Below are 12857 nucleotides of genomic sequence, written 5' to 3'. Positions count from 1 at the left end.
ATAATCAGCATTTTTGAAGGGCAAAGTCAGCACAGGACCGGTGGCTGCACAAACCCAGGACACAGCAGAGTGCTGGAGGAAGCAAAAGGACTTCAGCCCGGGCAGGCAGGAGCTGAGGTACAAAGGATGGCTGATAACAGCCTGCTGTGAGCCACGGAAGCCACATCTGCAGCAAAGGACACACCACCTGCCAAAGCACTGGAGTATGCCCCAAATACATTGCCTCTCTCTCTTTATTCTTATGGTTCTAACTGGAGCAATGAGAAAAATATCTGGTAGAGAGTGGTCCAGTCATTGCCCTGGGCAGTGGTGTGGAAAATGACTTTTCTACACCTCTCATCCCAAAAGACTCTTTCTGCAGGCTCTTTAGGTGAAGGCAGTAGGTGAATTTCAGGCTCTGGACAGAACTGCTTCTGGTGGTGTTGCTGAAGGTTGAACAGGGCAGCTGAAGCAGAGTGGGAAGGAAACAGAAGTGTTTTAATAATATATCTAAGCTCAAAGAGTGGGCCTGAGCAGAGCACACCTCTAGGAAATCAGCTAGGAAGGGAGCTATTTATCCATAACTATATAAATTATATCACCAGCCAGCCTGCATCTCCCCACCATCGCTGTGCTCAGTATTCCTCATGACATTGCAAAGATGAAGCCTGAGCCACCCAAACCTGCTGTAGCCCCATAGTTCTCCCTGTACCTGTAGTCACCAGATCCTCTTGGCACCCTGGTATGCAGTGGGGTGCTCACCCTGTAATGGAGGTCTGTCCCCATTCCACATGTGGATCCAGGTCTTTTCAGAAGGTTTTGGATAAAACAGCAAGGCTGGACCTTGTTCTTCAGGGATTGGTCAGGCTTAAATTGATGGTGAAACCTCCCCATCACCATCCCTGGAATCACTGGAAGCTCCCAGTGATGCTTTACTTAGATGCTGAGGGGAGTAGCTGATGTCTCCAAAACAGTCTCAGCTCCTCAATGTGCTCCAGTGGTAGCTGGCACAAAAAAATTGCAAGTAGTATCTCTGGACAAAACATCTGAAATATTAGAAATAAAGGAAATAGCAAAAACTGCAGGATATGGGATTTGCCTCCTCTTTTCTAACCTCTCCCCTTTTCCATGATGGTGTGCCAAGGTGAGCTCAGGATTTTCCTTCCTTGCTCATGCAGAGGCAGAGCACACTTTGAGCTCAGCTCAGATTCAGGCTAGAACAAGGACAGGATCAAATCCATAGGAAGAACTGCACAGGCTGATAGTTTTTATTACCACTTTAATGTTTAATATCACCAATGTACATCTTTGCAAGAATCACCCAGCACACTTCAATGAGACCTCACCTTTTCCCACCAGCATGGGACCTTGTGTCTCTGGGCATTCACTTACCATGTGTCCAATTCTTTTAATGTATGTTTTAGCTATGAAATGAATTCATTAATACATCTGATTTTTTTCCAAGTGAAGAGCTTACAATGAGATTGGTGATTCCTTCAGCATTACATCCCTCTGGGATGCAGGAGCCCTTTAAAAAAATAAAATGATTACAGCAGGATACCTGCTGCTCTGCATCTGCAAAGAGGCTGCTGCCACAGGTCTGCCCATGCCCTGGTTATCAGCAGTGATAACCCTCATTAACAAGGGCAGTGGTTACTGCTGGGGTGCAGGGACTGCTGATGTGGCAGTCACATGTGAGCACAGAACACAGCCTGGGACACAAACCAGGGTGACACTGCCATTTACTTGGAGAGGTTTTCCCATGCTCAGTCCTACAATTTCCATGAACTCAAGTTTAGAGTGGCATTTCATTTTGAGGGGAGCTCTGAGCAGCCTGGTCTAGTGAAAGGTGTCCCTGCCCATGGCTGGGTAGTTGGAACCAGATGATCTTTAAGGTCCCTTCCAACCCAAACCATCATGATTCCATGATTCATTCTATGATTCTTTAATATTATTTTGAATTTTTAAGAAAGGGAGGGGAGGAGTGTGCCCATGCTACCTGTCAGGACTCATCCACTGCAGCAACAGATGAAGAGCTAGAAAATGTAATAGCCTCTAATTAACCTGGCCTTACTTACTCACTGCCTCCCTATTTCTGCTGGGATTTGCAATTCTAGTTTGGACCTTGCCCTGAGCAGTTCATGGTCTCTGGACTCATATGTCAGGAATCACCTGTAGCTGCAAACTCCAGCTCAAGCTGCTATCAGACTTTCCCTTTTGTTTTCTCTCTCTTTTTTTTCTTTTCTTTTTTTGGAATGCATCATTTTTCATCCCTCCAGAGGAATTTCCTCAACCTCTCCACCTTCCAAAGGCACCCCAAAGCCTGATGAGGATGAGGAAGCAGGAAGACATGTATAACAGCAAAAATTCAAATTTTTCCTGCACCAATTCTCCTAAAATAACATGTCTCAGCCCCGAATGTTGCAGCACTCAAAGACAAGCCCAGCAAAACTCTCAACTTCGTGTTTGCTGAGCAGTTTTTCCATCCTCTCCAGCAAAGTGTGCCCCTGTACATGTTTGGGTGGGGGTCCCCGGCCCATTTTCCATGCAGAGCATCCCCAGGAGCGCCGTGGACCAGCGGCGCTGCCGGCGAATCCCAAATCACTAGATGGCGGCAGTGCCTCGTGTCCAGGCATCCTGCAGGAGCTGCACATCCCTTCTCTGATCCCCTTCAGCCTTTCCCACCCTCCCACAGGTCCCTCCGCCCTTCGGGTTACGGACATGTCCCAACAAAAGTCGGGGAACACCTCTCCAAAGTTTTGGAGCTGAGGAAGAGGAAGAACATGTAGTGTCCTGCGGCAGCAGGGTTGGATACAAAGCTGGTGCAAGAGCTCATCGGGGTGGGAAGGAGGTTCTTCATGTTCACCCATCTTCTCCCCAGAGGATTCCATCCTGCGATTTTATTACCTTCTTTTCAGTGAGATCTCTCCTGTCCCCAGTGAGACATTCAGAAAATGGCACACAGAAAGGACCTCAACTCTCATGCAGGTCCAAAAAGCACCACATTTAATAAAAAAGTAACACATAACCCTGAGCAGAACAAAAATGTCCCCATTACTCCCAGTCCTGTCTCTGCCCACAAATTGTCTGGGGTCTGAAAACTGCATTCAAACAAAAGCTTTCAGACATATAAGCGACCCAGACAACACCAGGCAGGTCAGAAAGGCAGTGACCAGGATGTTTTGGATTTTGCAATGCCATTTACTGCCCTGTACAGAGTGCCTTCCAGTGGGAAGTGTGTTATATTGGCTGAGAAAAATTACAGGAGCTTATCACTGAGGGTTGTGGAAGTTATGTGTCCCCTGCCCTCTCATGTTCAGAAGTGTGAACATTCACAGAGAGAACAGGGAGATTCTAGGTAAAAACTGCAAGGTTATGACCAGAAATGAAAGTATTTCAGTTGTGCCTTCTCAGAGACAGGCACAACTTAGTCAGGCTCAGAATCTACACCAGAAAGGGGGCTAAGGAAGTTTGCAGAATGTCTGCAGCTGCACAGGCAAACATGCACTCAGAATTATTTATTTGAGCCTCATGTCAAGGAGATACAAGACAGAAATGTATGACTGTAAATAAATTAAACTGTAAAAAGCTGCATCTTTGTTACAGCAAAGGTGGCTTTTTCCCCCACTTTCTAAATGTGATCTAAATTGCCAATATATCAGCTGACATAAGGCAGAACTTCCACATGGATCATTGGATCGCCTCCTCTCATCTGCAAATGTGCACATGGAGACTTTTCCACCTCTGCTGATTTTGCAGGGCAAGGAGCTGCCAGCATGTCGGCCCTTTCCCCACATTTGGGTGCAACACTCTTGCCTCAGAGCAAGGTGTTTCACAACCAGGTCAGGGGCATCTGTGTTGTGGTTTGGGTCTTGTAGGCCAAGGAAGGGAGCTCAAGGACTTATGCTGTGCTGGCACCCTGGTGAGATATTGGAGGAGCTGTTGTATTCTGGAGAAGGTTGTGCAATCTGGTTCTGCTATGCTGAAGTTCACATTGTACCCCATAGCCACATTTTTTATCAAAATCTGCAATCCCATAGCGCGTGGGCTCTACGACCCCCAGTTAGGGACTGGACAAGGAAGATGCTTTATCAGCTTCTCCAGGTGACTTTGGAAAAGTCAGGCTCCATAATGTGCAAAAGGGTCATACCTGTGCTCAGGGAGGCACTTTGACTATAAAAACACAACATAACCAAGGGGACAGCGGCAATCCTGGGCTTTTTCCACAGCTCTGCTCTTGCTGGCACCATGGTTGTTCCTCTGTGGCCCTGAACCTGGTGAAGGCTCAGTTGCTGTTAGACTCCATGCAATTCTCTGCCCTCCTCACAGCTGTGTCTGCCTCAGCACTGACCCTCTGGCTGGTGAATGACTCTTGGTTCATTGCTTCCCTGGCCAAGGGACATCACCTGCCAGGGAAAGTCTTGGGGATTATTGCTTGAACTTTCCTTCATTTTATGTATAGATTGTGGTTATATATTTACCTCAGGGAGAGACAGGAACAGGCTCCTCCCCACACTTGTCTGGCCCCAGGATGCTCTCCTTGACTCATCACCTGCAGCCCTCTGTGAGGAGCACCGAGTGAGCCGCTGTGCTTGGTAAATCAGGATGAAGGGGGGCACAGCTGGACAGGGGAGTACTGGCCCACAGTGACAGCCAGGTGTCCCTCCAGGACTGGAGCTCATCTGACACCTGTGGGCACTTGGAGGCTGCTCCCTTTCCTTGCCAACCTGCTGGTCTTGTGCACTTGCTCAGATAAAAGTTTCCTTGTCCCCACTGTGTCTCAGGGGCTCTTCATGTGCCTGGATCAGAGGGAGATGTTTGCACTGCAGATGTGTGGTGGGGTCAGAGGCACCATTGGTTAAATCATCACTGGCTCTGCTCTGAGGGTCTCTTCCAGACCTTTCTCACTCAAGAGCATTGACTGCTTATGCCTTCATTTCTTTCCCAACATTTTCTTTCCTTGTCCTGGCACAAACTAGTTCCATAAGCAATGAGCCCCATTTCCAGTCCTTTACCCTGACTCCACAAGGGCTGTGGGATGGAGAGCAGCCTCATCCCACCAAAGGCAACCTGCTGGGACAATGCACATCCTCTGAGGGCATAAACAGAGGGTCCCTGTGCCTGGAGAGAGGCCACAGCTCTACACCACAGATGTTGGAAGCAAGAGAATGGGAAGTGGGTGGCAGAGCCAGCAACTTTATTCCTATTGTAAAGCAAGATCCCAGCAGCAAAGTCCAACTCTTCTGTAAGCTCTGGTCCCCAGGAGATCATTGATAAGCAGAGCTAAGGCTCTTGTGCTATCAGTGCTAGAGCCACCTTGACCTTGAAGAAGCAATACAAACCCTCTGCTCCCTTTGGCACCTTTGCAATAAGATGACAAGGGCTGAGGGCTGCTCTTTTCTGAATAACAGCATCGACGGAAAGCTTTATCAAGCAGCAGCTCTCTGCACAAGCTCCTGCTTTTGCATTCTTATCAGGGCTCTGATAATGACATATCTAATCTAAACCTATAGGAAATGGGATTTGCATATCTGCAGCTCGGAAGTTACAGCTTGGAGGCAAGAATCTCAGCAGACTGCCAAGGGCATTTTAAAAAGAGAAGAATCTGGGAAAGATGCTGTATTTAGTCTCAGTGCTGTCTTGGTAACACAGCACAAGGAAAACCAAGGGGGATGGAGAGCTCTCAGCCGCAGCAGCATCTTCTCCATCCCATCCAACCTTTCGAAGCAATGCAGTCATGTGGCCTGATGAAAAAACCTTTGTACCACAAGGTTCAAACTAATCATACCAGAGATGGGAAAACTTGGCAGCAGACCAAGTTTCTAGGTTCAAGGGCAGCAGAAATAGAATTACCCAACAATACTATAAGTTGAGACAGAGGGGAGCCCACCTGGGGATCCGTGACTGTCAAGCTTGTGACCAAGCTTTTTTAAAAAATGTCTAGGGGTTTTGGGGTGTTCAACTGGACCTGCGCTAGGAAAATCCAGGACTGAATCATCAAAGGTCCTGCCTTGTAGCCTTTCACATTTGGGCCAAGAAAATCCTAGTGTAGAGCCCAACCCTGGCTTCCCAAAGCACTGAGGTGCTGGGCTCACTGGAGTCTGGGGAGTCACTGGTGGGACAGATAAGAGAAACAAATAAGCTGATAGAGGGGAGGTGCATGAAGACATTCCCAGACCTCCACAAGGCTGCCAGGGACCCTCCCCTGGGCCACAGGAAGTGCCTCTCCCCATACTTTGGCTGTAAAGTCATTTTTGTAGTTCAGAACTTAATTAAGAATTTCAGTTTGAACTGGAGGAGGCAGAGACTTTTTTTCCCGTAGGAGCCGTAAACCTGAAAATCTAGTTATAATGTCCAACTTACCAAGGAGTGCAGGTAGGGGGGTGGCTTCCCAGAGCTGAGTAAAAGTGAGAGCTGAGAGCTGAGCTCAGGAATCCAGGGAAGGATTGAGGGGATGTCATAAAAGGATGTAACTGCTCCACAGGCAGCTACAGAGGTGACAGAGAAAAATTCTTCTTGATTGTGGAAGATGTTGTAAGGTGAGGCACCAGCCCCAAATTGCAGTTTGGGAGGTTTGGGTTGAGCACCTCTCCTTCAGGAGATGGGTCTTGGAGACCCAGGATGAGTGCCCAGGGAGACAGAGGAGGTGGGGTTTAAAATTTGACCAAAACCATGTTTGATCCACTGGTGATATTCTTGCCTAAGATGTTCTGGATGTCCCTATCTCTGATTCAGGTGCAAAAAGCAGAAATAAGATACTTCAGTCTTTTTTTTCTGACAAGCTTCTAAGACCCTCAGCTTTATTTTCAAGGCAGCTTAGACAGAAGTACCTGCTGGCTTCCCTCAAGATGTAGCTTCCTCATTTTGAAAATGATCCATGCCTTTTCTCTTTATACAAACCAGATTCAAATTTTAGGATGTGGATTTACTTTAATCAAATTATCAATTGACATGGCCTCATGTTAATGCAAATCAAGTGCATTTTCTTGAAAAGTAAAATGATATCATACTTTAAAAGATGCTGTATTCTGTTGGGGAGATGTACAAGTATTCTGAACTTTGCTATTGAGATTAAGTTTATCTCACCTGCCATTTGCTCAGCAGCCCTGGCTAGATAATAATTACCTTGGCCAAATTTCATTCAATAAGCATTTCTCCTTTCTTTAGTACGACCTGCATATCTTTGCTAAAGAAAATAAAAGAACATTGAGCCCAACAGAACACCAAGTTCCAAACTTTCTAACAGCAATCCATAGTCCCCACTTAGCAATAGCAAATCAGGAGCAAGGATGTGTTATAGCTATTTACAGTAAGCAGAGGAAGAGAGGATTCCTACAGAGAACAACTTGTGTTCCAAATGGGGTGAATCCTCTCATGAGTTGTCCATTTCTGTGAATGGAAAATTTTCTGTCCTGTTACCAAGAGAGTCCTGGACAATTATATTCCCCTTTTAACATCTGATGAGTGATATCCAGCCCTTAGGAGCTTCATTTCCATGGACACTGTGGGCCTGGGAACTCTGCAGTTTTTTCAAGCCTCATCTCTCTCCCCATCATGCAAAGAGAGGGAACCTGAATTGCCTGGAGGAGCAGCTGGAGGTCCAGGGCATGAACATGTGGGAGGCACACATGTTCTTCCAGGTAGCCCATGGCCAGAGAATGTTGGCTGACAGGAGGCAGGGATCTGGCAGCTCAGGGTGCTGCCAGGACACAGCAAAAGAGGTCAGTCACCGCTGTCCCCATGAGGAGGACACTGAAAAGGGACATGTCAGCACAGCCCCTCGTGACACCAGGCTATTCACCTGAGGCAGGCGTAAAATGAAATGCAGTTCCTAATGTGACATCATTCCTGAGGGGATAAAATGGAAAAGAACCCAAAAAGCTGTTTGGAGAAATTGCTGAGTCAATCCACCCCTCCATGAATGCTCTCTGAACCTGCCTGGCTCCCTCCATGGTGCACAGGGATGATGTCCCTGCGGATTTTCCCCTCTCCCAGCCAACTTCATCCACTGTCCGTCCCACCAGCCAAGGTTTTCCCTCTCTTGCCTCATCTGGCAGACACTGCCTGTACTAATTAACCAGAAACTGAGGCTCACTGCTGCAGCACAGAGAGCAGGCTGAGGTGGCAGCAGCAGGACAGACCGCGGCAGAAGGCTCTGACAGCATCTCCAAATTGGAAGGAGATAGGTCTTTTTCATTCTTATACATTATTTCACTTCAAAAAAGGACAGAGATGTGAGCTGACTTTGGGAGGGAGGAGGAACACTTTGAGGCAAGAAGCCCAGCCTGAGAGTTCAGATCCAGAGGATGGATGCTCAGATGCCATGAAGCAGTCCTGGGGTGCTCAGCCAAAGGGACTGGAAGAGGAGCCCAGCTCTGAGTCCTGCTTTGGAGGGAGGAACTGGGCTCAGCTTGGAGGCTGCTGCTGGCCATTCTTCTGATGTGGCACCTGGGAGAATTGAATTCCAAGGCTTGGAAAGCTTCTCCAGTACACAAGTGACTGTGGCTCCTACAGGAAAGGGAGATGAAAGTGATTTGGTAGATCGCTAATGGCACCAGCTCTCTATCCACACAGGACCATAGAGGTGGAGCCTGATTCAAACTGCAGTCTTCAGGTGGGCCCGTGCAAGGCCAGGAATTGATTTGGAGCATTTTTCTTAGAGGACAGCAATGGGTTTGTGCTGCTGCTACATCTGGGTTACACCAAACCCCACCAGCACAGGTGTGTGAGTGAGTCAGTCCCTGCCAGTGTGCAGCCACTGTTCTGCCAGTGCTAAAGACCCACCATGCACACACCAGTGAGCAGAAACCCCCCAGGGTCAGCCCCGGGGCACACACAGTCACCACATTCTCCTCCTCCACATACGTGCTCCCAGACTGCAAGCTCATTAGATGATTTGGCTCGTTCCTCTGATAATGAGACTATTTGCACAATTATTATTATATTTTTATCATTTGTTTATGGATGCCACATTGCAACCTCCATAAAACGTATTTTATGGGGTTTTCCCTGCCCCCACGTTGTAAATTGTGATCTGTAAAATGCAGAGAAATTTATCACTGACCATTGCCCAGTTTTACGTTAATGTTTGAACATGCCCATAAACCAATTACATCATCTTACCTCTGGCCAACTTTTAAGGCAGAAGGATGATATAAAACCAAGCTCTGCTTACCAGCAAGGCACCTTCTCTTGTGTTAGGAGCACAGAGAGCTTTTCCACCATGAGCTTCACTGGAAAATACGAGCTCCAGCACCAGGAAAACTTTGAGCCCTTCATGAGAGCCCTCGGTATGTGCCTTCATGTGCTGTGTACTGCTTTGTCTCTGCAGATCCCACTGATTTTTGGGAGCCAACTGTGCTGATGTGCTGATGATGTAGATTGAGACATCTCTGAGATTTGCTATTTCTGTCCATCACCTTGTAAATATTGGGATTTTAAATGTATTTGTGTGGAGATGTCATCTCAAAACAGAAGAGAAAGCATCTCTCTGTCTGGGGCAAGGGGTCAGGAGATGATGGGTGAAGTTTTATGGCTTGCAGGAGGTCAGTCCTAGTGGGTTCTGCAGCCTCTGGCCAGCGTGGCTGAGTGCTGCACACACGTGATAAGCCTGCAGGACCTTGGTGGCTTAGGGGCACTGCAGACCTGCTCCATCAGGCTGTGAAATTTGGGGGCAAGCAGGACGTTGCTCAGCCACTGTGCTGTGATGCTGCACAGCCTCACATCCCACCGTTCATCAGAACAATAGTTGATGTTGTTTAAATGCTGAATGATGAATGTCTCTGATAGATTTCCACTTGTGTCTGTGACAGGGAATGTGGTCCTGCAGGGATCCAGGGGGCTTTGCAATATTTCTGCATGGTTATGTGTCAGAAGGGCTCTACCTGTCAGATCACCTTCAGGCTTTGGGAAAAGATTTTATAAACTGGTCCTGAGGATCCCTGAATCTCATAAAAAAACCACTTTGTTCCTTTATTCTGTCTTATTTAATCAATTTTTCCTTGCCTGTCAGTGAAGGAAGGAAAGCAGGATTTATTCTTAGACAGGGAGCTGGCGTTTGTGCTCCCAGTCAGGTCAGCAAGACACGGGACATGTCTAGTTCCCACACAAAATTCAGGATGACAGAATTAATCTTCCTCCCCAGCAGACTCAGGGATATATGGCTCTTGGGGAAACACCATCACTGAAAGGTTTTTGCACACTGGAATAGAAATTTTCCCAACTGTATGTCCCCAAATCGTGCCACATTGATTTGTTCAGCAGCAGCATTCGGCCCACAGATGGCTCCACTGTTCACTCCATGTCTTTTGTTCCTGGGCAGGGCTCCCTGAGGACCAGATCCAGAAGGGCAAGGACCTCAAGAGCGTCTCAGAAATTGTGCAGGATGGGAAAAAGTTCACGGTTACCGTGACCACTGGCTCCAAAGTGATGAAAAACCAGTTCACCATTGGGGAGGAGAGTGAGATTGAGTTGCTGAATGGAGAGAAAGTGAAGGTGAGTGAGCAGCCCCTCCTCTGCCAGGGCCATGGGGGTTCAGGGACATTGAATTTCCCTTCCAGCCATTCCCTCTGCATATGAGCAAAGGGATTGACCATATCACAGGTATTAATTAATGCACTGCACTTCCTGCAGAAGAAGCCTTGTATTTCTGAATCTATTTCAATAGTAATTTTGGAAAACACTAGAAGCCAGTGTTTTAATATCCCATTTGGCAAAGGGGGCATAGAGATGCTTTGGTAAAAATTTTTGACAGGAAGAGATCTGAAAGACTTGAGGTGGAAAAGGATTGACGTTGTGTCATGTTGCAACACAAAACATACCTGTGCCTTAATTTGTTTATTCAAATGTAGTGCAGGAAAATCAGATAATCAATCATAAACCAATAAATCTCCTTTCAAGTCCCAGTAGCTGTTAGCTGCTCTGTTAGCTTTTCCCACTGCTTCAGATTACCCTGGGGGAGATGAGTTGGCAAAGTTACCACCCTTGAACTTGGGTGCTCCCTTTCCTGGCCATAAGTTTCCAATGGTTCATAGAATGTCAAGGCAACACCACTGGCAAAATCTGCCTCTCATCTTTGCCTCAAGAGAAGATTGCGGGGACTTTTGAAAGCAGAGGGGTGATCACCAAAGAAATGCCCTGTGAATGGGGCTCTGAGAGCTGTACCAGCTGTGTCACAACTTCCAGCATCCCTGTACTCCCTTTGGCATAAACTCTTTTGGAAAGAGTTACTAGAAGACTTTTAGCCTCTGTACATCAGCAGCTCAAGGGCAAATGAACACATCTTATAGCTGGGCAAGACAGATAAGCAGAAATGGGCTTTGCTGTCATATTTATTTGGTTAATTTCATTGATCAGTGACTGCTGCCCTGGGGGTGCTGCTGCTGTCTGTAGCCTTTTCAGATGTGCAGCTCAGGTGGCTCTGCAGTCCCCTCCTGCTGTGGCAGGGGAAGGACAGCATGCAGGGGTCAAGGTGGTCTCCAGCAATAACATGAATGCTTCTGTCTTCCACCAGGCTGTTGTGCAGATGGAGGGCAACAACAAACTGGTCACACAGGTGAAAGGGATGACATCCGTCACGGAGCTCAACGGAGACACCATCACCTACGTGAGTGTAGAGGGGCAATGGCTGGAACAACAGGGCTGCCTTCCCTTCAGGAGCCTGCCCTGGGAGGCTACAGAGGCACTGGGAGGTGCTGGAGCAGAGCATGTGCTTGCACACAGGCTCTGCAGCCAGGAGCTGAAGGCAGTTTCTCATTAGAGTATGATCCAGAAAGTACTTTTTAAGACCCCAGTTTAGGCCCAGCTGATCAAAGTTCTGGGTAATGAGGGCGTGTTCTCACCCACCCAGAGGAACAGGTATGTGCCAAGGCTTGGCACTCGTAGAGCAGAAAGCATCCCAGCTGAGGGATGCCAGCTTATCCCTACGTGCTTTGGGATAGTCATGAAGAAATTCAAAGCTTTAAAACTCCAGTTTATGAGAGATAGACTGGGGAGCAGTCCTGTTTTGATTTGCAGGACCATATCCTAAGTACAGTATGGAGCTAAATACCATGATGATCCTTCCAACTTGATATATTCAATGATACTACAAATTCATAAAAAGCTAATACTTTCCATTTCTTTTTCAGACAATGACCATGGGTGACCTCACCTTGAAGAGAGTCAGCAAGAGAATCTAGACATATTACACATGCCAGTAGTTTACCATGTAAAATGTGGCCATTAAAATAAAATTTTTTTGAATCCTCTTCATTGTCATCAACCTCTTCATTGCTACTATAAGTAGATACAAACCTTTAAACCTCATGGAAGCAATGGTAGAAATTGGGCAACAAACTGATCTAAGGGTGTGCTGGTGCTGGAGAATGGAGGCAAGGCAAAGGCTCAGAGCCACTGAGTGACCCATGCTGATGAGTTTGTGGCAGCCCTTTCCTGGGGACAGGGAAGTGCCAGCAGCCTGCTGGGGGTGCCCTGGTGGGCCCTGCATCCGTGGCTGATCTGGGCTGGGGAGCACTGGGCAGGAGAAGGGCTCTGGTCCCTTTCCTTGCAGACATGGCCAAAGTGATCAGAGTGATCAGCAGGGCCAAAGGATTTGGGGTGGTTTTGGTGGAGTCAAGGAAGCACCAGTGATCCTGTTTGGAAAGCTGCCTTGGGAAAGAAACCAGCATGGGATACCAGCTTGTATCCTTCATCCTTACACCTCTGCAGTGGGATCCAGCCCTAAAGGCTCTGGCCACCCCATCCCCATCTCCTCCCCACCCCTTCCCACCAGCAGGAGGGTCACAGCTCCCTTCAGGTACCCAGTGTGTGTTTCACCCCAAGCTGCACCTGATAAATTGAGTGGAACTGGAATTAAACTCTTCTTCCATGGTGAAATA

The 12857-nt window shown here is 47.6% G+C and overlaps 1 protein-coding gene across 1 annotated transcript; it reads left to right on the top strand.

Moving 5' to 3' along the window:
• Positions 1-9148: 9148 nt before the first annotated feature.
• On the top strand, positions 9149-12227 carry FABP1 (fatty acid binding protein 1). Its single transcript, XM_064712442.1, has 4 exons — positions 9149-9269; positions 10301-10473; positions 11492-11584; positions 12108-12227. The coding sequence occupies exons 1-4, from the start codon at positions 9203-9205 to the stop codon at positions 12156-12158; spliced, it is 384 nt and encodes a 127-aa protein (XP_064568512.1). The 5' UTR covers positions 9149-9202; the 3' UTR covers positions 12159-12227.
• The last annotated feature ends 630 nt before the right edge of the window (positions 12228-12857 follow it).

This window comes from Zonotrichia leucophrys, chromosome 4 (genome assembly GCF_028769735.1).
Source record: "Zonotrichia leucophrys gambelii isolate GWCS_2022_RI chromosome 4, RI_Zleu_2.0, whole genome shotgun sequence".
NCBI lineage: Eukaryota > Metazoa > Chordata > Aves > Passeriformes > Passerellidae > Zonotrichia > Zonotrichia leucophrys.
Note: the sequence above shows the minus strand (reverse complement) of the source record. Positions and strands in the feature narration are given on the sequence as shown.